Raw genomic sequence first — 27583 nt, 5'->3', positions numbered from 1 at the left:
AAATGTCTGGTCGCTCTCTCTGCGGCTGAGAAAGTTGGCGGAGTGGTCCCCTTGGTTCTGTAGATGGACGAGGGGCTTCTCTCTGCCCATTTCCCAGCCATGGTCCTCGGGTCACCGTGCTATGCCGGCCCCGCTGGGCTGTGTCAGGGCCCTGTGGTTGGACGACTGGGTCCTTTCTGGCCTTCCGATGTGTGTTTGCTGGAGGAATGGCGGGGTAGGCTCCTGCACGTGGGACGGCTGGACCAGGGGATGAGGGGTGTGCAGGCTTGCTGGTGTGGCCAGAGTCCCCTGCCCTGCCCTGTAGGCTGCACTATTTTGCATTCCCAGCAGCAGGTGTGGGGTCCTGGTTCCACACAGCCTTGCCAACGGGCAGGGTCGAGGGTTTAGGGATTTGACACTTGAGGGAGTGTGAATGGAGACTCCACATTCATTTATTTCCCTTCTCCTGATGTGAGCAGGGCCAGCATGTGCCCTGGCTTCACAGCTGCCGTGTTGCTTTTCCCCCCTTCCCCTTCCCTCCCTTCTGACCAGCTCTCCCCCTGCCCCTGCTCTGCCCCTGCCCTGCCCTTCCTTGAGAAGCTGTCCTCTTCCTGGAGGGACCTCTGTTTCTCAAAGTTCCTGAGCGATGCCTTCCTGGACACCGGCTCCCATGGTGCCCCACACCCTCCCTGCTTCCCCTCTCACTGTGGCCACGTGAAGGCCAGGGCTGTCTGCTTCCTGTGCCCTCAAGGTGCCTGAGAGCAGGGCCACCTTGGGGGTCTCCCCTGCCGGGCTGGGGGTTTCCAGGTCACCCGGGGGTGATGGCTTCAAACGATGCTTTAGGACCACAGAACTGGAGGTTGTGTGGAGAGAGCACGTTGGGGTGGGGCGGTCCGTCCTGGAGCTCCTGTGGTCCCATGCCACGCATGGGCATGGGCCATGCCGGAGGAGATGTGGAGGGTACTGGGCACCAGCATGTGGGAGGCAGCTGTCCCTCCCAGGCCAGGGTTCACCCACAGCACCCTTAAGATCTTGTCCAGGGCAGGTGGCTGTGGCCCCTGAAGTGATGCTCAGGGAGAGGCGGGTGTGGGGCCTGGTGTCTGGGGAGAGCCTGCCGATCACCAGTCCCCCACTCTTTCCAGGAGCTGTCCAAGATCACAATGCCGATCGCCTTCAACGAGCCCCTGAGTTTCCTGCAGCGGATCACGGAGTACATGGAGCACGTGTACCTCATTCACAAAGCCTCCTGCCAGGCCCAGCCCCTGGAAAGGATGCAGGTGGGCGGTGGGCTCCTTGCGGGGGCGCCAGGGACCGTGCCCGGTTGGGTGCAGACTGTAGCCTTGAGGGGACATGGCACCTGCCATTCAAGTGGCCTCATTGTGCCAGGGACCCGGGCACACAGCAGGGGGACGCTGGGAGGAGGGCCGGCACAGCTCCCACGACGCGCCGAGCTGTCCTGCCCAGCGGCTGGGCGTGTGTTCGGGCATGTTCTCCAGGGTGTGGCATCGGGCGTCGCAGCCACCCATGGGCCGGGCCCAGGGAGCTGCAGGGGTGGCGGGGCTGGCACTCGGCCCCTCTGGGTCCTTTCAGCACCACCACCCCGTGCGCGTGTGTGCGTGTGCATGCACGCGTGTCTGTAGGTGTGTGCATGTGTGACAGGCAGGGCCTGCGAGGAAGGGAGGCCCGGGCTGGGGGGGTGAGAGGCAATGGCTTGCTGTCTGTGGCTTTGAGGAAGTGGTGGGTGATAAACACCATTTCCTCGGAAGTGCTGTGGTTTCAAATGTGTCACAAGTGGGAGACTGAGAAGTCCCCATGGAGGAGGTGCCTGGGGCGCCCTCAGCAGCCCCGGGCCCCCGTGTCCCGGCAGCTGCCCCTCACCGCCCTGTGCTTGTTTCCAGTCTGTGGCTGCCTTTGCCGTGTCGGCTGTGGCTTCCCAGTGGGAGAGGACCGGCAAGCCGTTCAATCCACTCTTGGGAGAGACGTACGAGTTGGTCAGGTAAGGGCACCGGGCCCTTCCGGAGGGTCTGGCGTGTGGGACCCTCCGTGACAGATGAGCATTGATGTCTCCGTGCTGAGAACAGGCCCTTCTAATTGAGGGGCTGGAGACACTGGGGGCGGGAGGTGCTTCACACATGAGGGGGTCGTGTTAATGACATAACAGGACCCAAGAAAGAAACACGTAGGAGCAGAAGAACGCATTCGATGCAGGAACGGGGAGCGGAGCGGAGCGTGGGGCGGCTGTGTCTCCACGCCCGAGTGCTTCCGCGTGGTGCAACTCGCAGCGTCTTTTCTTTCTCTCAGAAAGCAAAGAACGGGGTATTGTGTGACTGACGCACCTGGGATTCAGAGAAATGTAGTTTCTCTGAAACTTCCGGCTGTGGTTTTGGGTTCTTTATTGCACGTGTATTATTAAGGGTTTTTCCATTGGTGGTGATTGTGGGATTTGGGGATGCTGGTCTGGTTAAAACGGGCACGCTTTAGGTGTGCAAAGAGTCTAAAACTGGCATCTTCAGTAACGAGGGTGGCCCGCACACCTGCGTACACGTCGCTTACCAAGTTGGGAAAACGACTCAAATGTCACCGATGCAAGTTCTCCTCTGTTCTGGCCTGCTCGGCTGCCGGCCCCTCCTCCACAGACCCAGGGCAGGCTGAGCTGGGAGGAAGCACGGCGGGTGCTGCGTGGGGCTCCTTGGTAGGTGACGGAGGGACTCAGCAGGGACCTGGGGTCCCGGCACGTCACGGCAGGAGGGACAGTCCTGTGTCTTCAGTTTGCAGGCGAGGGGAGACTGGCCTAGAGTGTCGCTCTCAAGGGGACCTGTTGGTCTTGACCTTGTGCAGAGTGTCCCTCCTGCCCGGAACGCTTGGGCTGAGCAACGGTCTCCTCCCTCCGCTCAGTGTGCTTCTGTGCCCATGTCGGAAAGTCTTCTCATCCAGCTGCTGGAAGATTGTTAGCGTTTTGGTTTATCAGCAGCATCATTGCAGTATGTGAAAAGAGAAATCAAAGCATAATACGAAAGAAGTTCTGGACACCGGAAAGTGAGCAGATGTGTTAAAAAAAACCGTGAATGACCCCAGACGCCGAGTCCAGCGTGACCCCTGCTTGCTTGTCTCTTTCCGGGCTTGACGCGGGCTGAACGCAGTTCCACAGACTGACAGGAGACAGTCACGTCTCTAGACTCCGGCAGGTCCCGCTCCCACCGGCGTCTCCGTGCGTGATGCGTGCGAGACGGAGCCATCCCCCCGTCTGGGGAGCGACACGACTAAACCCAGTCGCTCACCAGTGTCTTTTCCTCCTTACGATTGCTCTTGGGGAGCTAAAAATAACACTTTCTTTTCTTAGACAAGTATTCATTTTGTAAATTACATACTTTGGTAGGCAACCTTTTAAAATCTAATTTTTTCAACTTTCTTTCCTCTGTAATGATTGGAAAGTCTAATTCCAGTTAAGCTAGTAATTATGTGGTTTAGCTTTTATAATTTTTAAAGACTACAACTGTAGGTGTATTCACAGTTCTGGAACAATTAAAAAATGACATTTTTATTGAAAAAGAGACTGCACTAAAAATCCTATTTCCTGGCCAGAAATATCTTGGGGCATAAGACATCTCATCACAAAAAATCCAGGAGCCTTGGAAGAAGGCTGGAGAGGAGCCCCCTCGGGAAGGCTGTGAGGTCCTTCTCTGAGTTTATTGGGCAGTGGGTGTCCCTCGAGGCTAGGATGACAGTTTGCTCTCAGGCCTCTGAGTCACTGGTTCTAAGAGCTGCTTGTTCACCTGTGTGGGGGCTGAGCAGAGGGCCAGGGGGAAGGCCTCTCCGCACCGTCATTCTCTGTGTGGGGCTCACGCTGGCCCTGGAGGCACAGTGTGTGTTCGCGCGCGCGCACGTGTGTGCGTGGTCAGCCTTAGGCCACCTGTGATGTCGAGGGCAGTGTCGGGTATCTGCCACGTGTGGCAGCCCGGCGTGGCCCCATCATCCCAGGCCCCTCCCAGACTCGGGGGTGGGGGCTCCTGTGGGTCGAGCTGTGGCTGCACTGGGGGGCGGGGGGTGCTGGGCTGACCTCACTGGGTTTTCCTGGCACTGATGAGGCTCTGTCACTGTCCCTCCTGCCCCTCTCCTTCTTTTCCTGTTTTTGTACCCAGGGAAGATTTGGGGTTCAGATTTATATCCGAGCAGGTCAGCCACCACCCCCCCATCAGCGCGTTTTACTCGGAGGGCCTGCACCGGGACTTCCTGTTCCACGGCTCCATCTACCCGAAGCTGAAGTTCTGGGGCAAGAGCGTGGAGGCCGAGCCGCGGGGCACCATCACGCTGGAGCTTCTCAGGTAAGCGGGAGGAGATCCACCTCCACTGAGGACGGGGACGCCCTCTGGCTGAGGGCTCGTGCGTGTTCTTGGGGCGGGCAGCCTTTCCCATGGCTGAGACGTCTTCCAAGGAGAGCTCTGGGCTGGAGACTCTGCCGGGGCCGGGCTGATCCTCGGAGAGCTCTCCTTATAAAGTCCGTGCTGATTGCACCCACCCATCCTCTCCCCTGCCCCGGCGGTCTGGGCGCATGCAGCTCCTTGGGGCGGGGCGGGGTGTCTGTCAGGGTCCCATGGGGGTGCGGTCAGGCCGCGGGCCAGACGGAACGTCTGCTTCCCAGCTTGCTTTGTGTCCACCAGCCGGAGCCCTCAGGTCCTGGCTGCCCGCCTCTTCATAGGGCTGTTCAGACGCAGGGCTGCCACCCCCAGGGCCAGGACCACGGTGGGGAGTGGCACCAGGACCTGACCTAGTCTCAGGAGCGGCCGTCACCTTAACTGCCCCCCACACGTCTGTCAGCTCGCAGACCAGCCCTGGTCGAGTGTAGGGAGGGGTGACATGGGGCTCAAACTCCGGGAGGGGGAGCAGCAGGGACCATGTCCGCGCTGCCCGTGCATCTTCAGTCCCACCTCAGCGCTCCCCATCCCATGTCGCTCAGAGCCTCGGCAAAACCCGAGTCTCGAGTCTCGCAGCCGCGTGGTGTGGCAGGCCCGTCGCAGACTCAGTCCAGGCCAGGTGCGCAGCAGCTCCCCGAGGGGTGAGCCTGTAAGGAAGCTCCTGGTGTGGTTTTGCTTCCCGGGGCCCCCCTGGCTGAGGAGCCCTATCTCCCCAGTACTGCCCCCCTGCCCCGTGCACCTCGGGGCAGAAGAGGTCCCTCGGCGGGGAGGGCAGCCCCTTCAGGGAGATGTGCTTGTCCCGCGTGGTCTAGGCTTTCTCAGGGGAGGCGTGGGGAGCTGGAAGGTTGCAGACCTTCTGGGTTCCGCTGGGAAATTCAAGGAAATCCAAATATTCGCCACGAGATGCCAGTGTGCTGCGCGGCTTCCGCCCTTGGTTATGGCTCTGACGCAGCCCCGGGCCTGGTGGTCTGCTCCCCTCACGTTTGTGGGGTTTCTTTTCTCCTGGGGAGGCGTCTGGGGAGGACACAGGCTGGTGGAGAGGTGTGTGCACGCCCAGCCCCCACTCCCCCCCATCCCCCCCCCCACGCGGCGCCCCGGGCCACCAGGGCCAGGTGCCCAGGGCCACGCTGCTCCCGCAGGACGGGGCTGAGGGGCTGTTCTGTTGGCAACTTCACAGGAAGCCTCTTGTCTTCGTCTGCCTTTTATTGCTTATTAACGTGTCTCGACATTGAAGTAGAAAGCTTTGTTGATGCTCAAAGGAAAGAAGGACGTTTCAAACAAATGTGAACCATTAGCTGCTGCTGGAGGGAGTTCAAAGCGGCGTTCTGCCCTTCGCCAGGTTTTAAGTCAATTACGGCTTAATTCCGTCTGGTACTTTGCTTTTGAGGTCACACAGTGTCTTTGCTTTGCTGGCCTCTGACGCGCCTGTTCCTGGGCTCATTTCAGACATAATGAAGCCTACACCTGGACCAACCCCACCTGCTGTGTGCACAACGTGATCATCGGGAAGCTCTGGATAGAGCAGTACGGGACGGTGGAGATCGTGAACCACAGGTAGCGGCCACGGCCGCGGGGCGCCCCGCGGTGCCTGCCGCGCCCCAGGCCGTGTTCTCCGGCTCCTCGGGGTCCCCCCACCATCGCTCGTGGCCCTCAGCTTCAGGCGGGAGACCCCACGCGGGTGGCGGCTGGAGCTGATCCTGATCGGCATCGGCAGGAGCTGCCAGCAGCGCGCCACGTGGGTGCTCGCTCTGCTCGCAGTCACAGCCGTTCATCTGCTTTGATGTTGTAACCTGCACTGCAGATCCATGTGATCGCCAGTGAGAAGGCTTGCCCACTGTCCAGCCTGCCTTGCCTTGTACTCCTGGAAGCTCCTGGCTGTCTGGCTGTCTGGCTGTCTGGCTTTGTTCTTTAACAGCTTCGTTGAGATATAATTTACGTATCATACAATCCACCCACTTAAAGTGGACATTCAGATGATTCTTAGGAAACGTTCTGAATTGTGCAGCCGTCACCACAAGGCCGTGCTAGGACATTGCCATCACCCGGGAAGGTCCCCGTGCCTGTCTGCGGTCACTCCCCACGCTGCCCCTGTACTGGGCAGCACCCGCCTGCGCACACTCTCTCTCTCTTTGCCTTTTCTGGACGTGTCATGGCCACAATAGAAGCCTGTGTTTGTTTTTCCCGCAGAACTGGAGACAAGTGTGTGCTTCACTTTAAACCGTGTGGACTGTTTGGAAAGGAACTTCACAAAGTAGAAGGCTACATTCAAGACAAAAAGTAGGTCCGCACGTGGGTTGGATCACGGGGTGCAGTGCCGCACGCATTCTCCGCGAAAGATGGCGTTGTGAGGGGGACGTCTGTCCGTGGTAGAAAAGTTACGACTCTTGTTCAGGAAACAGCATTTCTTCGCTGAGCACAAAGGAGACAGGGCTAAGCTAGGTGTGATTTCTCGGTGCGTGATGGAGCCGGCTCCCCGCTCTTGAGGGTGAGAGATCTGGGCCTGTTTGGCTGTGATGAACTGGACGTGAGAGATCAGACGTCTCCCTGCTGCCGGTCCCGCGGCCGCACAGGCGGAGCGAGGTTTTAGAGTCCGACTCTTCGTGTCCTCCTCCTGCTGGCCTCGCTCGTCTGCTGTCGGGCGAGACGCAAAGCCCCGCTGACGAGCACTGTGCTCGTGTGGCTGCCCGTCCGTCTGTGAGCTGGAGTCTTCCAGCGGTTTGGGGAGCAGAGGAACGGCCAGTACTATTTTAACAAATTTTCTGGGTTTCCCTCAGTTAGTTGCCTCACGTGTTAGGTCTCAAATTTCTCTCTTTTTTCAGCAAGTAGTTTGGGCCATATAATGGCCATCAGACTCCTCCCAGCCCCTAACGTCTGTACATTCTCCAGCAGAAACAAGTCTCCAGGCTAAAGCAGTGGGCGCTCTTGCCCCTCCCACCCTGTGGGTGCCAGACATTCATTTGTTCAGACGGCCTTAACATGCCTCTAGACTCAAGGGCAGACCACCGTACCCCTTGAACTGCGTCAGGGCTCGGTGTGCGGACCTCACGGGACAGCGGTCCTGTTGGTGGAACCAGCGTGGACAGCTCTGTGAGTGGCCTCTCCCTGCGGAATCCGCCCAGGGAGAGGCTGGTCAGCGCGTCCGCGGACACGGCATCAGGGCCACGCCCCCCAGCCCTCAGCGAGCCGTGCTGACCCGGATCTGAGTTTCTGGTTTTCCACCCCAAATTGAAGTGAGCTCTTTCTTAAAGTCCTCCAAGCTGGCTGCTGCGGGAAGCTGGCCACGACTCCCCACCTGCCAGCTCTCCAGGCCGAGCCTCCTGGACACAGGTGCCCTCCTGGCATGTCCTGTGGCTGGCGGAGCAGAATTTCCAGGGACAGAGTGGCCACTGTGTGCTCTCCCCTCCAGGCAGAGGCAAAAAAGAAAAACAAGGGCCCAATACGGTTGGCATTGTTTCTTTGGAACCAGGCCGAGAGCTCCTGGTGGCTGATCTAGAAAGATCTCTGGAGGTTATTGCTAAATGAAAAGTGCAGGCGGGTGCCGACAGGGGCGTCCGCCTGTGGTCATGAAGATAAGACAGTGTCAGCTGAGCAGAAGGGCTGTGCATGGCATTTATAGAAAAGGGCTGCAGGACGCATGGCACGTGGAACTGTGACGTGTCTTTGAGGCAGTAATCAGGTGCGTCGGCTGTTCCACACCTGCCCCCGCCCTGTCCCCGCAGCCTGTCTTCCTCCCTTCTGGATTTTGTACCTTCATTTTTGCGTTTCTGCTTTGGTATGAGCACGAATAGTCAGTCTCAAACGGCATGAAAAGAGATGCTAGAATGCAGCGTTCCACCTTTGCTTTTGTGTCCAGAGATCTCCCTGAAGTTCATAAGAAGACATGCCAGAACGGGGACTTCGTCCATGGTCAAAATTAAGGTGCTGCTTGCTTAGATGAAGAGTTTATAACTGCTGTGAACTTGGTTTTAAAACTCCCCCCTTTGACCACAGCAGGAAGAAGCTCTTTATGATCTATGGCAAGTGGACGGAGTGTTTGTGGGGCGTGGACCCTGGTGCCTACGAGTCCTTCAGGAAGCAGGAGAGGAGAGGCGACTCCCTGAGAAAGGTGAGGCCGGTAAGGGGCTGCCGGCGCGGGCGTCCCCGGTGGGGTGGGGGGGCCCATCCGATGGCCCGGGCCGGCCCTGCTGGAGGCCAGCTCTGGGGAGTGGCCATGCCTGCCCCTCACTTGGGGTGCAGGGCCTTCGCGGCCTGGCTGGGAAGGAGCGATGCGCAGAGCCCCATCTAAGAGTGAGCTGCCCGTCTGCCTGAGTCTCGGCGGGCGGGGAGTTTGCCTGCATCCTGGCCGTGTGAGGCTGCCCTTGGAACCCCGGCCCGGCCTCCCCGGGGCCCATCCTTCTGAGCATCTGTCCCTCTGGGCTGTTTTTTCCTGGGCACTTATTGATAAATCTCCTGTCTCCCCGCACCCTGTTAGCTTTGACCTATTAAATGTCACGTGAATGTCATCTCTGCGTTTTCACTTCTGAAGACCAGGTCACATATCCAGCAGCCGGAAAGTTTCGGCGAGCGTATTTTGAAATACTGATTACCTTAAGACTGGTTCTTCTTGAGCCTAAAATTGGGAGTCATAGTTCAAAAGAGGTGTCATTTTTTTCTAGATAATAAATTAGAATGTACCAAACCCAAGGTGTTCAATATTTATCTAACAAAATATTCAACCTCTGCTAGGACTGTCAGTGTGTTTTAATATCGTGTTATTTCGTGTGTGCTGTTAGACATCTTTTAAAATAATGCTCTTTTAAATTAAAAAAAAGTTCCATTTAAAACTCTGCAGTAGAACATTGAATCTGCTTAGTGATGTCTCCTAAGCATAGGCTTAGCTTTCTTGCTCCTTTGGGCAACCTCAGAATGAGATGGAGGTTCTGTGGACACCTCTCGTTGAGCTGTGTCTTTCCTCAGCTTCTGGCATCAAACCGCACCCCCACGGGCGGTGGTGCCAGGCCCTGCACCGGGTGGGGGGGCGTCCCTGGCCGAGTCTGCCATCGTCTCAGTGTGCTCCCCTAACGGCTGCTTGAATGACCTCGCTCTTCCTTCTCCAGGTCCCACTGATTTTGACAAATGAGTGCAGTTGTAACTTACATTAATTTTTAAGCTTTGTTTTGGGTGGGGAGGTAATTTTATTTATTTATTTATTTATTTATTTATTTATTTATTTATTTATTTATTTATTTATTTATTCTTAGAGGAGGTGCTGGGGATTGAACCCAGGACCTCATGCATGCTAAGCATGCGCTCTACCACTTGAGCTATACCCTCCCCCAGTTGTATCTTTTCATTAAGATGCGCTCTCCAGTTGAGGTTCGGGCTAGAAAGGCTAAGATACCGTGAAATCAGCCAGTATGACTCCCTTCTCGGCTGAGAGCAGAACCACGGCCTGTGGGGAGGCCCTCGGCCCAGACGTGACCACTCAGGAGATTTACCCTGAGCTATCTGAGACGGTGTCCCCCCACCCAGCGGCGGTCAGACTCCAGAGACCATGCCCCCAAGGAGAGGGCGAGCAGTCCTCTGTGCTCACCCTGCGTGGGGCTGGGAGCTGGTGCTGGGGAGCCCGGGAGAGCTGCGCTCTGGCCACCACACCAGGGTGCTCTGTCTCTCAGGACGACGTCCCCGAGAAGGCTGATGGTGATGTGGTGGATGCCGTGCCGGAGGCGCAGGACACCGTGCAGGTCATTCCAGGCAGCAAGCTGCTCTGGAGGGTCAACACCCGGCCCCCCAACTCCGCGCAGGTGCGTGCCCCCCCACCCCCGTGCCTGCCAGCTGCCTCGGGCCATCGTCCCAGAGCAGAGAGTCCCTTGTCACCTGGGGGCTCCCTGCCCTCGCAGAGCCAGGTCCTGACCCCGCCCGACGCATCACGGTGACACTTGGCCCGTGCACACACCACAGTACCCGTGCCACACTGCGTGCCCTGGGTCTACGCTGGCAGCACCTGACCGAAATAGTTTCCAAATTGATTTTGAGGTTATCTCTCTGACTTGTCTGTTTAGGTGCTTAAATACATTTTGATATTTATTTTGGAAAATTGCGCTTATAATTTGGGTTACATCTAATACATTTGTTATATTACATACAATAATGTAGAATATGTAAAAATAATGCGATGATTGAATATAATAACGTAATGAATTACATGTTATTTTAGTATGTAACTTGTATGTTGTTTGTATATATAATACATATACAACGTACGTTTAATTTTTATTATATCACATCCTATAAGCAAAGCACGGAGTGTAAAATAGAGGGAACAAAATGAAGCATTCACTGATAGATACGTTACCCCAGCACAGCCACTGCTGTAATTTAGTAGAATACAAGATAGTGTGAAATAATAGGGAGAAAAAGCTGATGTTGAAAAATGACGCTCCATCCCTCGGCTCGGGGAGTATTTACTGAGTCGGGTGAGTGGGCCCAGTCGCTGGGGCCGGACGAGCAGAGAAGAGGCAGGTGAGGACCCAGCCCCTGGCCCCGCTGGGAGGCCGGGCCGTTAGGAGGTGCTTGGGGAGCAGGCCGGCGTGGGGCCCGGGGTGCTGGCGTCAGTGCTGATGGAGTGGCAGGTGGGCCTCCTCAGGACGGGGAGACGTTGAGCAAGGACCTGGGGGGACAGGGCGGGCCGTGTGGCTATTGGGCCTTGGTCGGGTAGAGGGGGCAGCCGGGGCCCGAGCAGGAGCTCCACTGTCCGTGGGGCACCATGGGGTCATTTGAGCAGTGAGGGGACCCGTGGGCAAGAACAGAAGGGGGAGTCTGGGGGGAGGCGGGTCCCAGGGTCCCGGCTGTCGGAGGTGCTGAGTTTGTTTCTCTCAGACACCACAGGAGACTGAGGAGACAGCCGTGCAGACTGCAAGTCAGGGTGAGGGTCTGGGCAACCTAAGAAGGGAGACCCCCCAGGGGTTGGAGGGGAGCCCCCAGGGTCAACCTGGCAAGCACATGTCCTGCCCTGGGCGACCTTGACAGGAGCACCTCCAGTGACCCGGTGACGCTCACTGCTTTGAAGGGGTTCAGAGTGTCTGTGGCTTCGAGTTGTGAGTGGTGCACAGAAGAGGGCACCGTTGATGGTGACACCCCTGTGCCTGTCCCTGCAGATGTATAACTTCACCAGCTTCACGGTCAGCCTCAACGAGCTGCACACAGGCATGGAGAAGATCCTGGCGCCCACAGACTGCCGCCTGCGCCCCGACATCCGAGGGATGGAGAACGGCAACATGGGTGCGTCTCCGGCGGGGGCGGGCGTGTGCGTGGCGGGGCTGGGGAGCCGGGGCGCCCAGGCCTGGCTGAACCTGCAGATGCAGGAAGAGGGATGCAGTTGGTTCAACTAAACAAGCAAGCGTTAAACCTTCTAGGACAGTGCTGCCCAGATGCCTGTGGCGAACGAGAAAATGCCTAGCCTGGCCCAGACCGGTCCTCTTATAAATAAGATTGCATTACTAGAAACATGGAATGAAAATTAATACCTACAAGATCCAAGTCTCCTATTTTCTTTGTAGGTTCGATAGAGAATAAGGTGGTATTTCAAAAACCAGACATGTTATTTAAAAGCCATGCGGCATGTGAGCAACAGGGGATTCAGGGCCACCGACTGTTACGTATAAAAGAAGCAACAAGGGCGCATCGAGCAGCACAGGGCGCGCAGCCAGCGCTTTGCGATCATTACAAGTGGAGCGTGACCTTTAGCAACTGCGCATCAGTGTGTTGTCTACCGTAACTTACCTGAGAAAAGAAAGGAAAAAGGAAAATGACGACTCAGGTTGAACTGAGGAGTGAAGGGGAAAGAAAGGGGAATACACTGGTTTGTGGCTTACGGCCCCCAGGGGGGAGTTAATGATTCTGTCTAAACAGACACGGATTGAAGGTTTTGTTTTAAGTTTCAGTTTTAACGATAACCTTTAGATCAAAAATAAAGAGTTTTCAAAGCATTAGAATAAACACACATTCAAATAAAAAGGTCACACATCAGGGAAGCCCCTGATCCGGTCAGCCCCGCGGCTGTGACAGATGCTGGTCCCACGCTGGCCCCTCTCTGCGAGGACGCTGGCGGGCCTGGGGCCCCTGTGCTCGCTTCCTGCACGTGGCTCGCCGTCGGCCAGGCAATGCGCCACGTCTGTCTCGTGTCCCGGGTGTGTCCCGGTGGCTCCAGTAAAGGAAGTGCTTGTGGAGGAGGCTGATGGGTGGCTCCCCGCTCCTTCCAGTGAGGCCGGTGGTGCCTCGGGAACCAGCACAGCAGTGCCCCCCAGGGTCGAAGGTCCGGTGGCCCATCATCCCTGAGGGAGGTGGCCCTGGGCTGTGCCCCAGGGGTCACCACAGGCGCCACCCCGAGGGGAGACGGGCCGACGGGCCGACGGGCCGCCGAGCCGCCCACCTGCCCTTGGTGTCCGGAACGCACTACCCGTCCAGCCCGCCGTGCCGAGGTCTGGGCCTCGCCGCGTCCTGCTCTCAGGCCTGGTTTCCTGTGATGGAATTTACGTCTGTGGTTTCCTCCCCTAAGTGCGGCTTCTCACCTGGGGTCGGAGAGGGGTCCCACATGTGCTGTCTCAGCCCCGGCCTGCTCGACGTGCACCCGACATGCCTGTCCCCTGAGTCCTCACCCTGACCCTGTGCTTGCGCCCTAGACCTGGCGAGTCAGGAGAAGGAGCGGCTGGAGGAGAAGCAGAGGGAGGCCCGGCGGGAGCGGGCCAGGGAGGAGGCCGAGTGGCAGACGCGGTGAGGCACCCAGTGGCCACGGGCGGGGAGGGGCATGGACACCTACTCACCCGGGGGGCTTGAGGGGGCCCACACCCCCCACCTGGGGCAGAGATGGGGGCCCACACCACCCACCCACCTGGGGCAGATGGGGGCCCACACCACCCCCCCACCTGGGGCAGAGGGGGGCCCACATAACCCCCCCACCTGGGGCAGAGGGGGGCCCACACCCACCCTGGTGCTGCCTACTTAGAGGGGTCACACTAAGCTGAAGAAAAGACCAACAGCCGTGTGTCCCTGTGTCCGCTGGCTTCCTGACCACCTCCTCTGTGTCGCAGGTGGTTTCACCGAGGCAGTAACCCCTACACCGGGACCCCCGACTGGCTGTACACAGGGGGCTACTTTGAGCGGGATTTCTCAGGCTGCCCAGACATCTACTGAGGGGCTGGACCGACCCCCGGACCCGAGACCGAGAGGCTGGCCTCTGTCGAGCGGCTGCTCTGACCTTCGGTCATGGCAGAAACCAGCTTTTCCAAGGGCTGTTCGTGGAGATAGCACTGTCCCTGGTTGAGGATTTAATTCTAATTAACTATTGATTGCCAAACATTTTACTACTGTTGCAGTCTCTTCATAAAGCTTCACTTGGGATCATCATGTTTCCATTAAGGTTTGAAAAGGAAAATTCTTATAGCTCCCTTTCATGTGACAGGCTGGCTGGGGCTCGCTTAGCTTACAGCACCCTCTTAATTATAAAAGTTATAACTGAAGGAAGTAGCAGGCAGGGGTCCACATTCCTCCTTGCCATGCAGCGACAGAGGGCTTCTGAAAGCGTTTGAATGTGAAGCAGTAACAGGAAAAGATGGATCCTAACCCTGCACGCAGCTTCACAAAGGCCGGGAGTCGCTGTCTAAATTGTGGTGACCCCAAAGTGAAGGTTTTCAAAGCGTCAGATTGAAAGAAATGAAAAGTTGTCAGAGTCTGTATTTTTTACCAGTCTTCAATAATGTAAAGATTACTTTTAAAATATTTAAGTTAAAACTACTTGAACAGTATTTTGCTGAAGAGCGAGGTACGTGTTAATCACCACTCGTACACCGTCCAAAATGAAGCGTTAACCACGACAGCCTAGGGTGGCCCGCAACGCTGAGTCCTTGACCGAAGGTCCCCAGCCGGCTCCCGACCCTGAAGGGAGCCCGCCTCCGGCCATGGCTGCCCCTCTTGTCACCGGGGTCCCTGTCCCCGCAGGCCATGCCCCACCACAAGCAGGAGTCCTCGCTCACGTCCACCTGTCCCCACGGCCCGCGTGGCCCCGTCTCCCCAGCATGCACATATGGAACACACGGGCCTGGGCCGGGCGCCGGGGGAGGGCCGAGTGGATTGCATCCGGCTGTGCCGTCCGTCTCTGCACGGTCTGCGCCCAGTGATCGACCTCTGTCTGCAGACAAGCCAGCCCCGTCCACACTAGAGCTCTTTGAATGGAAGACAGTCTCACGCGTGTGCACACGCAGTTGTGTGGAGCGGTGGGTTCTCAGCGAGAGGGTGTCGTCATTGTGTGTCCAAGCTTCAAAACCACATTTGTAATTAAAACACTTTTAAAAGTGAATCCTTGTTCTGAAGGCTGATTCCGTCCCTTTGGAGACCAGGAGCGTGGTGTGGTGTCAAATCTGGGAGCATGTACCCAATGGGACCTGCGCAGGTGGCTGGCGACCGGCAGAGGCCCCCGAGGACACGTGGTTTGACATTATGCAGAGAGGAGATGTTGAGACACCTGGGCGCTAGGATGGGAGCTGCCAGCCTCTGAGTGGGGAGATGCAGCCAAGCTGGCCTCCTGCAGGAAGGGGTGAGCCAGGGGTGCCGAGGGGGCAGCGCAGGACACGTCTCCAACAGCGGCACTTGGGCAGCTTGGCAGCTTCCGTGGATCCCGTTTTTCGTCACCTCCAGGAATTTGTCGTCCGGCTTGCATCTCTGGGTCCTCCCTGAGGTCAGGTTCCAGAGCATGGCTGGTTCAAGAGTCAAAGGAGAAAGGGTGGGACGGCTGTGGACACAGAAGCTCGGCCATTACGGTTCTAAGAAAGTTTCTCCACGGAAGATGCTCTTTAAAGGAGGCCCACCCGCAACAGGCGTGTTTGGCCCGTGTGGGAAGTGGTGGCCTTGCTGTTGGCCCCCATTGTGACTGTGGCTTTGACAAAGGGCCTGGGGGCTCGTTAGAGCCCTCCTGTAACTCAGGACATCCTTAGGGGTGAGGAGCAGAGCACACTTTTCCCAAGGAACTTTGTGTTTTGGTTTTACTCCTTTGAAGGGGGGATTCAGTTACATGCCCACTGATTCAGTGGACACTTACCGTGGACCATCGGGGGTCAGCCATGCGAGGCAGACACGTCAGAGCACATTTCATGGAAATGTGAGTGTTACGCGCATGCTGGTGCTGGCTGGATTTAACAGGCCGCCTGGCGTCTGGTCGCAGCTCGGTTGCTGGGCCACATAGGTCTGTCCCAGGAGGGGCACTGTTCTCCGGGTGGGGTCAAGGGTCAGGGCATCACCGGCACCAGTGGGCTCCTTGCTTGGGCATGGCCCCATCATGAGAAGGTCGCAGAGAAGCAGGCCCTGGCCCTCACCGCTTCACCGCGTTTCGCTACAAAAGCCAGAACCCTGCATGTTACCTCTGGGCTCTGAGGGGCACAGGAGAGGTGGCCCTGCTTCTCTGCAGGATCACAGGTCTTGCCGGGTGGCGGCTGAACGTGACCGTGTGTTATCACAGCTGCCACAGAGCCAGGGAAGCCTGAAGTGGCCCCAGGCAGGTGTTCCTGGCCACCGTCTCCCTTTCAGACTGTCCCCAAAGCTCACGATGCCTGTGATCTGAAAGGATCTGCCCGGCACACAGTCTGGGGCGAGGAGACAAGGTGGGCCCAGCAGGCCCCGCACTCAGAGAAGCACCAAGCACAGCACTGGTGGCTGTGGGGAGCCCTGGGCTGGCCCCGGGCCGAGGCCACCAGCCACTTGTCAAGTGAGTTCAGAGCTACACTGCTGGGGAGGCGTTAACCACAAGTGCAGGCGGCATGCCACCTGCTTGCTGGGTCCCTGTCAGGACACAGGTCAGGAAATCAGAGCAGGAGGAGAGAAAGGCCGGGAGTCTCCCCGAGAGCCAGCCAGCCCTCCCATCACCCCAGCAAGAAGCTTCCTCGCAGAACTCCTGCTCCTGGGAAAAGTGCTCCCCACAGAGAGGGAGATTCACAAGGCCCACGTCTCCACGAGGAACAGTGAAACGAAGAAACGGTGTACAATGCTGATAAGCATCCCCGAATCAGACGCCCCAGCGCCCTCGCCCTGCTGAGCTGCGCGGCCGGGGGCGGGGAGGGCGCAGCACCTGCAGAGCCGTCTCCTGCTTGGAACTGACGTCTGGCCGCACAGGCGCGTTCTGTCGGCAGAAAGGTCTCCCTAGTCCTGGTGTCTCCTGTCTCAACATGGAGACCTCCAGATACCTTCCAGAGCACCCTTCTGTGTCCACAGTGGGCGTGAAGATTGGGGGCCCCCAGTCACAGAGCCCGCGCACATGCCCGCAGCACGTCGACGGGCCTCGCCGCCTCCCGCGTTCTGCCTGTGAGGGTTTTGCAGAGTGAAAATGCCATCTCGGTGTCTCTCGGTGCGAGTTTCTGGGACACACTGCTCCTTTGCCTCTTTGGGAACCGACTGTCCTGGGCCAGACGTTTAGGGAAGGGCTACCCGGTCTCCGCGGAGGATGACCATGCAGACGGGGGCCTCCCTCCATTGCTGTGCGTGTGCTGGGCTGGTTTTCACTGCACGGTTCAGCCTGCCAGCACCACACGAAGTGTCAGGCAAGAAAGGATGCTGGTGAATGGGGATTGATCTGAACGCTTGATGATCTGTAGTAACGGTCAATATTCATCTGTATTCTCAGATTCTTTGGGGGGACTGGACAGAACCGTGGAGAGAAATGTTAAACCCGAGCTCAGAATAAAGATTCTTTGAAAATGGGCGGTAGCTGACATTTGTCTTGCACTGAACAATTTTCCACCATCTCGGCAACCCCGGCCCCTCTGGGAAGGACTGCGCGTGAGCTGTGGACATGTCCTCGAGCCACGGCATCAGGCGTTTGGCCTGTGTGTCCTGTAGGACTGGCCCAGCGGATGGGACGGATTGTTTCAGAAGACTGCTCATTACAGCAGAGGGGATTCGGGGACACCTGAGACACTGTCAGGTGGTCCACATGAAGGATGAAGAGGTCGGGGCTGTCTGAGCCGCCGGCAGCCCTGACTGACCATCTGTCTCTCTCCTGGGGCTCGGACCCCATGGCTGGAAGCAGGAAATGCCCAGAACGAGGTGTGAGTGACTCCGGGTCCCTGTGCCCCACTGCTGCCCTCGGCGCCCAGAAGCTGTGTGCTTCGCAGGAGGCAGTGTTCCCAGCAGCCACGGTGGCTCCGGGCAAAGGGACAGACAGTCCACGCAGCTGTAATGCTCTCGGCAGGCCCAGGTGCATGGATGTGGGGCTCCGCTGTGTCTGATGCTGGGAGCACAGAGTCCTGAGCCCTGACAGAGCCCGGGTCTGGTGTCCTGGGTGCTTAATCCCCACAATTACCGACCAGTCCGACCCACGGAGGAGGAAAGCGTGGGCTCGCCTGAGCTTCACAGCAGGTGAGTGGAATCCAACCCCTCCACTCAGGGACGCTCGCCCTGTGTGCAGCTAACAAGCTCACACCATCTCGTAACCGCCAGCACGGTCACGTGCAGTTAGGTGACGAGCGTGTCAAGACCACTCCCGGGGGGAAGGACTGTCTCCTCAACAAGTGGTGCAGGGAACTGGATGTCCCCGTGCAGAGGGACGGTGCTGAGCCGACCTCACGTACAAAAGTAAACGGCAGCTAACTCAAAATGCGTCAAAGATCTAAATGTGAGACCTAAACAGTAAAACTCTTACAAGAACATGGGGCACAAACCCCCAAGTTGGAATCTGGCAACAGTTCCTTGACTGTGACACCAAAGGCACAAACAACAGCAACAACAAAACAGACAGATGGGACGGCATGAAAAGCTAAGCATTTTTTGTGCTTCAGGCATGATCATCAGAGTGAAAAGGCAGCCCCAGGACGGGAGAAGATGTTTGCAAACCATGCATCTGCTACCACATTAATAGCCAGAACATACAGAGTCCTCCTCAAACTTGGTAACAGCAGCAGCAATAAAAGACCAACCTGATTCAAACCTGAGCGAGGCGGGGAGCCGGCGCGCGGCGGCAGAGCGCGTGCTTGGCGCGCCCAGGGTCCTGGGTTCAGGCCCCAGTACTTCCATCAAAAAAAAAAAAAAAAAAAAAAAAAAAAAAAGCAAGAGCTTACGAAACACTTCTCCGAAGAAGACACACACGTGGCCAACAAGCACATGGAAGCACGCTCAGCTTCATGAATCATCAGAGACGAAAATCGAAATGAGAGGCCACCACACGCACGTTAAGGTGGCTACTGTCAAAAAAACGGAAAACAGAAATACAGAAGGCCACCCAGAAAGCAGCAGGCTTCGGCGAGCATGTGGAGGAACAGGAGCAATTGTGCGCTGCTGGTGGGAACGGAACGACGACAGCCACTGTGGCCAGCAGAATGGCGGTTCCTCAAAAAATTAAAGACAGAATTACCATGTGACCCAGCAACTCCATGTGAGTGTTTACTCAAAAGAATTGAAAGCAGGATCTTGAAGAGACATCTGTGCGCTCACGTCCACAGCAGCATCACTCAGCTGAATCGTGGAAGCAGCCCCAGCGCCCACGCTGAGGGCTGGACAAGCAAACTGCGGGCTGTGCGCACATGCCGCGGGAGGGTACTCAGCCTTAAAAAGGAAGGAAGTTCTGACCCAGGCCACAGTACGCATGAAACGTGAGGACGCTGTGCTGAGTGAAGAAAGCAGTCACACAAGGACACAGCCTGTGTCAGCTCCTGTATGTGCGGCGCCGAGAGCAGTCAGGTTCACAGAGGCAGAAGGCAGGTGGTGCCGGGAGGGCTGGGTGTGGGGAGCTGGTGTTGAAGGGATGGAGCTTCAGTTCTACAAGATGAAAAGCGTCTGAAGATGGACGGTGGTGACGGTTTCCCAACACTATGAACGTATTTGCTACCACTGAACTCAACACTTTAAAGTGATCGAGGCGGTAAATTTTCTTTATGTGTATTTTACCACAATAAAAACAAATTGGAAGACCATCATCAGTGGCTGGCAGGGGCTCCGGAGGAGGGATGGCCGGGCAGGCAGGGCGCAGAGGGCGGCGCTGCGGGACAGAGGCAAGCCTTTCAGCGTTAGTCTCAGCCGTGGGGCTACGAGACCATGAGTGAGCCCAGATGTGAACCGCGGGCGACAGGACGTGTCTGGGTGGGAGCCGGGATTACAGCCAGTGCATCGGTCTGGGGGTGTGGGTGGTGGGGAGGCTGTTGGAGGGGGTGTATGGGAACTCTGGGCTTTCTGCTCAGTTTTTGTGTGAACCTAAAATTGCTCTAAAAAAGAAAGTCTGGTATTAAAAAAAAAAAGAAAGAAAACAACAAAAACCACCTCCAAACTGTCCTCCCACATGGCTGTGCCATTCTGTATTCCCAGCACCAAAGACTTCCCAGCTCTTGGTATTGTGCATTTTCTGGTGTTTTTAGCATTCCCATAGGTGTGTTTTAATTTGCATTTCCTTTATGAGTAGTGACGCGGCCTTTCCAGCGCGTCTGGCCATGTGTACACCCTCCTTGTGAAACGTCTGGGCATGTTTTTTGCCAACCTCCGTGTTGGACCCTCCTGAGCCCCACAGGCACCGCACACCCTGCCCTTCACCGGAGGGGGCTGGTGAGGCTCAGGAAGAGCTGCAGCGTCTGCTCTTTTGTTTTGCTGTGGCTGCCGGTGGTCAGGTGCACATGGCCAGGGTCACAGAGCCCACGGCTGGGGCGGGCACACAGACTGACCTGCGTGATGCCTGGCTACCTGTATCTTGTTTCCTACTGTTGATTTTCCATGGGAACTATTGAAAGTGCATAAAGCTTGGGCATTTTTTGAGCCATCCCAGGACACAGGCTCCCTTGGCTTGAGGGGAGGAGGTGCTCATTTGGGGGCCCCTCCCAAGTCCCTGCCTTCAGGTATCTGGAAAGCTGGCTTCCCTGTGACCTCTGGGGGCAGCTTTTTAACTTTCCAAGACTGAACAAGTGGCCCCTGGCCTGCCGGCCTCTCTCTAGGGAAGCCAGATTGGGCTTTGTTTTCGTGCCTGGCTTCATGGAGCGCCGCACGCTGCTGTCTGCGGGCAGTGCACGTGCTCACATGCCGCAGCAGTGCTTACCGTTAGCCCTTCCCCGCCTCGGTCTTTGGAACCCTTTAGATCCTCAAAAATTAACAAGGACCTTTTGTGTAGGTGGGTTTTATCTATGGGTAATTACCATATTAGAAATTTTAAAATATATATTAACTAATTTAAAAAATAACAAACCCATTTCTTATTAACACAAAATAATATTCTTAAATGAAAAACAGCTATATTTTCCAAAACAAACAAACAAAAAAGTGAATCTTAGACCACAAGACAATGGATACAGAACTTGAGGTCCTTTGTCCATTAGAATATTATTCAGGAGTGAAGATGAGTGGGTTACAGCTACGAATATCAACATTAATAAATCTTAGAAACGTTGAAAAGAAAGATTCTTTTCCCTTTTATACCGTTTATAAAAAGCTTAGTAAAAACTTCTATGCATGCATACGTAGACAGCAAGCCATCAAGCCTGGTGGGGGGACGGAAGCACGCAGGCCCTGCCTGGGGGAGGACCTGCCTGGGGGAGGAGGTGGCCAGCGTCACCGTCGGCCTGGGCTTGGGAGGGCGCAGCGCTCGGAAGGGCAGGCGTGTAGACGACGGGGAAGATGAAAGAGCTGGGAGGACACCCTTGCGCTTATCTGCCTAGCTTCTCGGAGGACGCGGCCCTCGCTCCGTTCTGACCCCGCTCATCAGCCTCCGGAAGCACAGACAGGGAATGAGGGGCAGCCACGTCCGCACTGTCACGGGGGGTCGGGGGCGTTGTGGAGCGGGGTCTGGGGGCGCCGGGCGGGACCACTGCCTGAGTCCGTGCTGTGCGCCGCACGCGCCCCCTCGAGGCCACCGCTGGTCCGGCCGGCGGTGCTGTCCACGCACCCGCGTCCGGGGCTGCGGTCGGCCACCTGTCCCACGGCACGCAAAGCCGTCCTGCCCGGCCCCAGCGGGCTAGGATACCCCTCCCCTGACCCGGTGACGGCCTCTCTTACGTCTCGGGAGCCGGCGTCCCGCACTGACAGCGAACCCGCGAGACTCTGCCTCTCGCCCCGCAGGTGCCCCCGCCTGGCCCCGCCCCGCCCTGCTACCTGGGTCCAACGCCCACCGCTCGGCCCGCGCTCGCCTGGCCGTTTCCGGCGCCGCCGCCAGGGGCCGCCGCCGCGCCCCTATGACACAGCAACAATAGGGGCCGCTCTAGCCCGCATATCCCTCGCCGGCGCTTCCGCCGGAAGAGAGCTGCAGGGGCGGGGGCGGGCCTGGAGGGGCGATGAGCGGCCGCTCTCGCCAATCGCCCGCTGGCCAGCGCCCGCCCCGCGCCGACGCGGCCCAATCGGCGGCGAGAGCGGCGGGTGGGGCGGGGCTAGCGGGGGCTTCCGGCGGGGCCCGGCAGGCGCCGAGGAGGAAGAGCGAGCCCGGACGGCGCCTCTCGGCCGAGTGTCGGCGCGGGCCAGGTGCGGGGGGCGTCGGGGGCGGGGACGGTTACAGGGCGGCCGGGGGCGGGGCCTGCGCTGTCGGCGGCCCCTGTTCGGGCGCTGGGTCGCCGGGGGCCGGAGGGGCTGGGCCGGGGGCCGTGCGCGGGCGGGGGCTCTCGGGGCCCGGACTCTCGGCCATCCCGGCCGCCGCCCCCCCCACCCTAGATGCTCGGCCCCGCCGCCCAGCGCGCAGCCGACGGCGTTGGGCATTGGGCAGTGAGGTCTGCGGGGCGGGGGGAGGCCCGGGCCCCGCGGGGGAGACACCGCGGAGTTCCCCCCGCTGCTCGGCTTTTCTTTTCTAAGGGAGCGCTGCAGCCTGCCGGGCCCGTGTCCGTCAGAAACGACGTGTTGGCAGTGTCTCTGCCCGGTGCAAGGTTTTAAATTCTCCGGAGCTGCAGATTTAAAAGTTTATTTTTAAAAGTACGGAAAGTGGTGTTGAGGAGGGTCCCCGGCTCCGATGCGGTTTGGATGTAGAGGTTATAATTGTTCTTTGTGAAACGTGAGAAGCTGGGAACCTGGCTCCTCCGGCTCAGGTACTGCCCGGCTCGGGTCCACCTCGGCGCGAGCTTCGCAGCAGGTGTCGGACAGCTCACGCCCGCTCACTTGCTCCCAGCACGGTCGAACCCGGGGGTCCGGAGAGAGGGGCTTCCACTCTGCCCGCGACAGCTTCACACTCGAGGAGGAAGTTAGGGTTTCCGTGGTAGTGACGGGTCTGCGCGCTGATCCCTCTTTCAGGATGACGACTTCAGGCGCTCTGTTTCCAAGCCTAGTGCCAGGCTCCCGTGGGTCCTCCAACAAGTATTTGGTGGAGTTTCGAGCAGGAAAAATGTCATTAAAAGGAACTACTGTCACCCCAGATAAACGGAAAGGGCTTGTGTACATTCAGCAGACCGACGACTCCCTCATTCACTTTTGCTGGAAAGACAGGACATCTGGTAACGTGGAAGACGTGAGTGTCTGGTGGCCTGCCCCTCGTCTTAGAACTTTAAGGACCCACCTAGTCTTCAGAACAGTGCGGTGTTCACAAAGGGACACTGCATTCTGGGAGCAGGGCAGCTGTTGTGCAGTGCGGAGTGTGGGTGGGATGTGTGGAACCCTGGGTTTGGTCCTCTCATCGGCTGTTTCCTTTGCTTACGGGTCTTTCTGATCTCAGCCGTCGTACAGGTTTCTCCTGTCGATGTGTTTGTTCCCTTTCAGCTCTGAAAATGAGGTCCTAGAATCAGAGACGCCGTTTAGAGGCCCTCGCCTCCATCACAGCCCTCCAGAAAGCTTTCTCTAGAGGACATTTTGTTTTGGGTTCTTTGTTCTTCAGACTCGATCACTTTTTGTTAGGTTCGAGAGCAGGTCAGGGTTGGCTTTTTAACTCATCTTAGAATACTGCTCCCAAAGTGTCTCTATTAAAAATTTCTCAAGACCTGCAAGCTCTCTTTCCCTGTTGAGCACTGAGCCCCTCTCCTGGCCCTCCCACCCTTCTTGGGGTGCCCCCGACCCTGGCTTACCTGCCCTGCAGAGACCCTGCTGGTGAGGTGCTTGGCACACTTGCCCGTCTCTGTGTCCTGTGTCCTCCCCTCCCCACCCCCACACACTAAACACGGGATCCGGCATGTTTTCCTGGACATTCTGGGGCTCGACGATGCTGTTTTTGTGAAGTTGACTGTCTTATCCTCTGGCTTCTTGTAGGATTTGATCATCTTCCCTGATGACTGTGAGTTCAAGCGTGTGCCGCAGTGCCCCAGCGGGAGGGTCTACGTGCTCAAGTTTAAGGCAGGGTCCAAACGGCTCTTCTTTTGGATGCAGGTATGTGGGTTTTCTTTGCATTTTGTCTTTTCTCCCTGTCATAAAATGAGGCTAGAAACTTGCTTACTGGATATCCTGTAGGATTTGCGTTCACAGATCAGCTGGTGCTGACGAAACACAGTTGCCCCAGAACTTAGTAATTCTAATGTGTCTCCTTTTGGTGGGGGCATGGGGGCCATGGAGGATCCAGACTCTTGTCACTGGGCTTTAGGTGCCGTTTCGAGGTACAGGATGCCCTGGCTGACAGACCACAGTGATTTTCGGGTTGGGTCCTGTCTCTGCCTGTAATTGCGTGGCTCCCAGTGCCCTGTCCAGGGTTGCGAGGAGCCCGGACCAAAAGCCTGGTGGCTGTGCGTGGTCTCCCTGTCCGCCCTCCGCTGTGGTGTGCTCTGGGTGCATTAGGGCTGCCTCGTGCCCTCGGAGATGGGCTTGCTTGTGCAGTTGGTATACGTGTGTGTGCGCAACTTCAACGGATGTCGCCATACTCCCTCCACAGAGGCTGAACTCCTGCCCTCCCCCCAGTACTTTCTAGAAAAGGGCAGGAAAAGTTTTCCCCTTTGTGGGCTGCATGGCCTGTGTCGCACCTGCTCACCTTTGCCAAAGCTGTGTGACGGGTGTGGACAGCAAGTAAATGACTGTGTGCGGCCGTGTTCCTATAAAACTTTATTTGCAAACACAGATGGGGTTGTGGTTTGCCAGCTGCTGGCAGAGAGCTTGTTTCTTCAGTTTCACCAAGAAAAGCTGTCAGACTTAGAGCATGTCTTTCGGTTCTCTCTGCCTCGAGGGTGGGGACTGTGTTTCGTCCCCCTGCCCTGTGTCCCCGTGTCCCTAGGCCCATGGCACGTGCTTAGTGACCAGTGAGTCGTGGGTGCTGTCTCGCAGTTCTGGGAGTGCTCACAGGGTGGCGCTGCCTGGTGAGCCCTGCACCCCCGGGTGCTCAGTCGGTGCCCAGCCGACTGCGGGCCGGGACTGGTCAGTGGGCAGCGGTGTGAGGAACGGGTTGTCTCGTTGCATCCCATGTGTTGAGGGAGAGTTCGTGGTTTTCTTTGAGTAAGGAGCTGCGTCCTGGTGGGCGGCAGGGCGGGATCTGCGTGGGGCGTGCCCCTGGGGCTTGGGTTTTCCCATCTGTATGCAGGGCGCCAGCTTCTGTGGGCACGTCAGACCGCTGTTCTGGTCCCCACCCTGCAGGGCCTCTCCTTGGTGTGAGCACCTCAGGCTCCTCGCCTCTAAGGTGCTCAGTGGCAGGGGCTGCTCAGGGTGCCCGTTGAATCCTCCCCGCAGGAGCCCAAGACGGACCAGGACGAGGAACACTGCCGGAAGGTCAACGAGTATCTGAACAACCCCCCGATGCCTGGCGCCCTGGGCGCCAGTGGGAGTGGAGGCCATGAGCTCTCTGCGCTGGGCGGTAACAGTCCCCTCCTGCCAGGACATGCCGTGAGGTCGGAGGGGATTTCAGATGGCGCGGGCCACTCGTTAAGTGAACATAGAGGCTTCCCAGTTAGAAGCTCCTCTCCCCAGTTGCAGAGTCAGTACCCGCCCAGTGGTGAAGCAGTGTGCGAGCCTGCTGGTTAGCTCGTGCTGGGGGGCACTCGCTGGGCAGCTCCGCAGCCGCCAGGGGCCAGCCCCGGGCCGCCGCGGTGGGCGCACTTTCTCCGCTGGAGGCCCAGGTCTGAGCGGCCGTGTCTTCCAGGCGAGGGCGGCCTGCAGAGCCTGCTGGGGAACATGAGCCACAGCCAGCTGATGCAGCTCATCGGGCCTGCCGGCCTCGGAGGACTGGGTAACTGCCCACTGCCCCGGGGCCTGGTCCTGAGTCGGACAGCTGCCACCTGTGTTTCCTTTAAGCGTCTACCCAGCTGTCTGAGCAGCGTCTGAATGCTTGTCCTGTGTGCTGATGTCCCTGGGGAAGGGCCTGGTTTGCCTTAGCATTGGAGCTGGGAGCTGGGCCTTCAGGGCCCCCGCCCAGGGCCCCCTCGTCGGCCTGCCTTCTGCCACCTCTTGTCCAGCTCAGGGGCTTGTTGCTTTGTGTTGGACTTGGACTGCACGTTATTTGACCCCAAGCGCCTTAGCAGGGGTGGCACAGTGGGGATCTTACTTACCTGGTAGCCCCTACTCCGCGGCCCCCCCAGGTGTGCTGTGGTCACCACCTACCCCGTTTGTCCCTTGCCTTTAGTGTGGGGTCTTTCTGCTCCTTTGGCGAGGGGTGGGGGGAGAGGTGGGCTCTCCTTCTGAGCGCAGGTCTGAGTGCATGTCTCCTTGCTCCTCGTAGGTGGGCTGGGGGCCCTAACTGGGCCGGGCCTGGCCAGCTTGCTGGGGAGCGGAGGGCCTCCGGCAAGCAGCTCTTCATCCAGGTGAGCCTCATGCCCACATCCTTGGGCGCCACCAGGTGTCCCCTCCTCCAAGGAGGCTGGATGTCGGAGACACAGAGGGACAAAATAGGCACCTGGGGGGTGGGGGTGGGGATCCTGGCAGCATGGGGATGTGTCGTGGCACCTCTGTGGGGGTGTCGCTGCTCCAGTGTGGACTCCCCTCTTCCCAGCTCCCGGAGTCAGTCGGCAGCGGTCACCCCATCCTCCACCGCCTCCTCCACCCGCGCCACCCCAGCCCCTTCTGCTCCAGCAGCTGCGTCAGCGACCAGCCCGAGCCCCACACCCAGTTCAGGTAATGGAACCAGCACGGCAGCCAGCCCAACCCAGCCCATCCAGCTGAGCGACCTTCAGAGCATCCTCGCCACCATGAATGTGCCGGCCGGGCCAACAGGCGGCCAGCAAGGTAACACGGCTCCTCGGCTGCAGCTGGGGGTGAAGGTGCCCCCGCCCGCCGGCTTTCCCAGGCCTGGGGCTGCGCTGCTGCCCTGCATCTGTGCTCCTCGCCAGGCCACACCTGGTAGTCCCCTGGCTCGGGGTCTGGCGTGCTCCTCCCACGGGGGCCTCTGGGCCGGCCTCCAGCCGCTGATGGCCACGCGCCTGTGCCCTAGTTGACTTGGCCAGTGTGCTGACGCCCGAGATCATGGCCCCCATCCTCGCCAACGCGGACGTCCAGGAGCGCCTGCTGCCCTACCTCCCCTCTGGGGAGTCGCTGCCGCAGACGGCAGAGGAGATCCAGAACACGCTGACCTCGCCCCAGTTCCAGCAGGTAAGCCATGGCCCGGCGCCCGCACTGTGCGTGCCGGGCGGGGGACCCCGCCCAGCCGCCTGCAGTGTGGCAGGGCCCTGCCGAGCGTGACCTCAGAGGAGCCGGCTTCTCCTTCACAGGCCTTGGGCATGTTCAGCGCAGCCTTGGCCTCGGGGCAGCTGGGCCCCCTCATGTGCCAGTTCGGGCTACCCGCCGAGGCCGTGGAGGCCGCCAACAAGGGCGGTGAGTACCTGCCTGGCTGCCTTGTGGCTGCGGCTGAGCCCGGGTTGCTTCTGTCCTTGTAGCTGGAGGGCATGGGGTGGGGTCCCGCCTCCCCGCCCCTCGGTCAGTGGCGCCGGCTGCGGCTGCGCTCAGGGAAGGTCGGCTCACGTCCTTCACGTGTTGCAGATGTGGAGGCGTTTGCCAAAGCCATGCAGAACAGTGCCAGCCCCGAGCAGCCGGAGGGCGATGGCAAGGACAAGAAGGACGAGGAGGAGGACATGAGCTTGGACTGAGCCGTCTGCTGCCGCCGGGGGCCGGGGGCCAGGCCACGCCACGTGCCCGCAGCAGTGGCTCCTGTGATGCCCCGCGCACCCTCGCACCTCCATCCCCACTTGCTGATCAATAAAAGTCTTTTCTTTTATCTGCCAACTTGGGTTTGTCTGTGTGCCCGGGGCACCATGCTGGCCCGTCCTCACTATGGCCAGATGGGAGCTGTGGTGAGAAGCTTCTCCAGGTTTCTGAGGGGTGGTCCTTCCGGGGCGGGGACCCCATGCCAGGCAGGGCTAGGCTCTGCTTGCTGCCCCAGACCTGTC

General features: G+C 58.5%; 2 protein-coding genes across 12 annotated transcripts in view; both read left to right on the top strand.

Moving 5' to 3' along the window:
• OSBPL2 (oxysterol binding protein like 2) overlaps positions 1–13699 on the top strand; it is a 36308-nt gene extending 22609 nt beyond the window's left edge. For 5 of the 10 annotated variants that reach the window (XM_064496936.1, XM_064496932.1, XM_064496933.1 and 2 more), the window contains 9 exons: positions 1122–1256; positions 1878–1975; positions 4119–4301; positions 5838–5945; positions 6579–6668; positions 8382–8496; positions 10046–10174; positions 11528–11651; positions 11930–13027. In XM_064496936.1, the coding sequence (XP_064353006.1) occupies positions 1122–1256; positions 1878–1975; positions 4119–4301; positions 5838–5945; positions 6579–6668; positions 8382–8496; positions 10046–10174; positions 11528–11651; positions 11930–12147 (1200 nt within the window). In that variant the 3' untranslated portion in view covers positions 12148–13027. Of the gene's footprint in view, positions 1–1121; positions 1257–1877; positions 1976–4118; positions 4302–5837; positions 5946–6578; positions 6669–8381; positions 8497–10045; positions 10175–11527; positions 11652–11785; positions 11905–11929; positions 13029–13051; positions 13143–13459 lie in introns of those variants that run through there. The other 5 variants (XM_064496940.1, XM_064496935.1, XM_064496938.1 and 2 more) reach the window with 3 other exon arrangements.
• Positions 13700–21757: 8058 nt separating this feature from the next.
• ADRM1 (ADRM1 26S proteasome ubiquitin receptor) lies at positions 21758–27419 on the top strand. Of its 2 annotated transcripts, none has more exons than XM_031433512.2 (10): positions 21758–21839; positions 22596–22809; positions 23541–23657; positions 24939–25062; positions 25348–25434; positions 25924–26005; positions 26194–26426; positions 26632–26789; positions 26909–27011; positions 27177–27419. In XM_031433512.2, the coding sequence occupies exons 2-10, from the start codon at positions 22597–22599 to the stop codon at positions 27281–27283; spliced, it is 1224 nt and encodes a 407-aa protein (XP_031289372.1). In that variant the 5' UTR covers positions 21758–21839; position 22596; the 3' UTR covers positions 27284–27419. The 2 variants fall into 2 exon arrangements, with proteins under 2 accessions (XP_031289372.1, XP_064353001.1); XM_064496931.1 differs by lacking the exon at positions 21758–21839 and adding an exon at positions 22078–22393.
• Positions 27420–27583: the final 164 nt, after the last annotated feature.

Source organism: Camelus dromedarius, chromosome 18, assembly GCF_036321535.1.
Source record: "Camelus dromedarius isolate mCamDro1 chromosome 18, mCamDro1.pat, whole genome shotgun sequence".
NCBI classification, from domain to species: Eukaryota; Metazoa; Chordata; class Mammalia; order Artiodactyla; family Camelidae; genus Camelus; species Camelus dromedarius.
This window is presented reverse-complemented; position numbering and strand designations above follow the sequence as displayed.

Coding starts and splice junctions, on each gene's coding strand:
- ADRM1 (XM_031433512.2), top strand. CDS start 22,597: ATGACGACTTCAGGCGCTCTGTTTCCAAGCCTAGTGCCAGGCTCCCGT. Junction 25,063..25,347: donor TGAGCTCTCTGCGCTGGGCG/GTAACAGTCCCC, acceptor CGTGTCTTCCAG/GCGAGGGCGGCCTGCAGAGC. Junction 26,790..26,908: donor CCTCGCCCCAGTTCCAGCAG/GTAAGCCATGGC, acceptor TCTCCTTCACAG/GCCTTGGGCATGTTCAGCGC.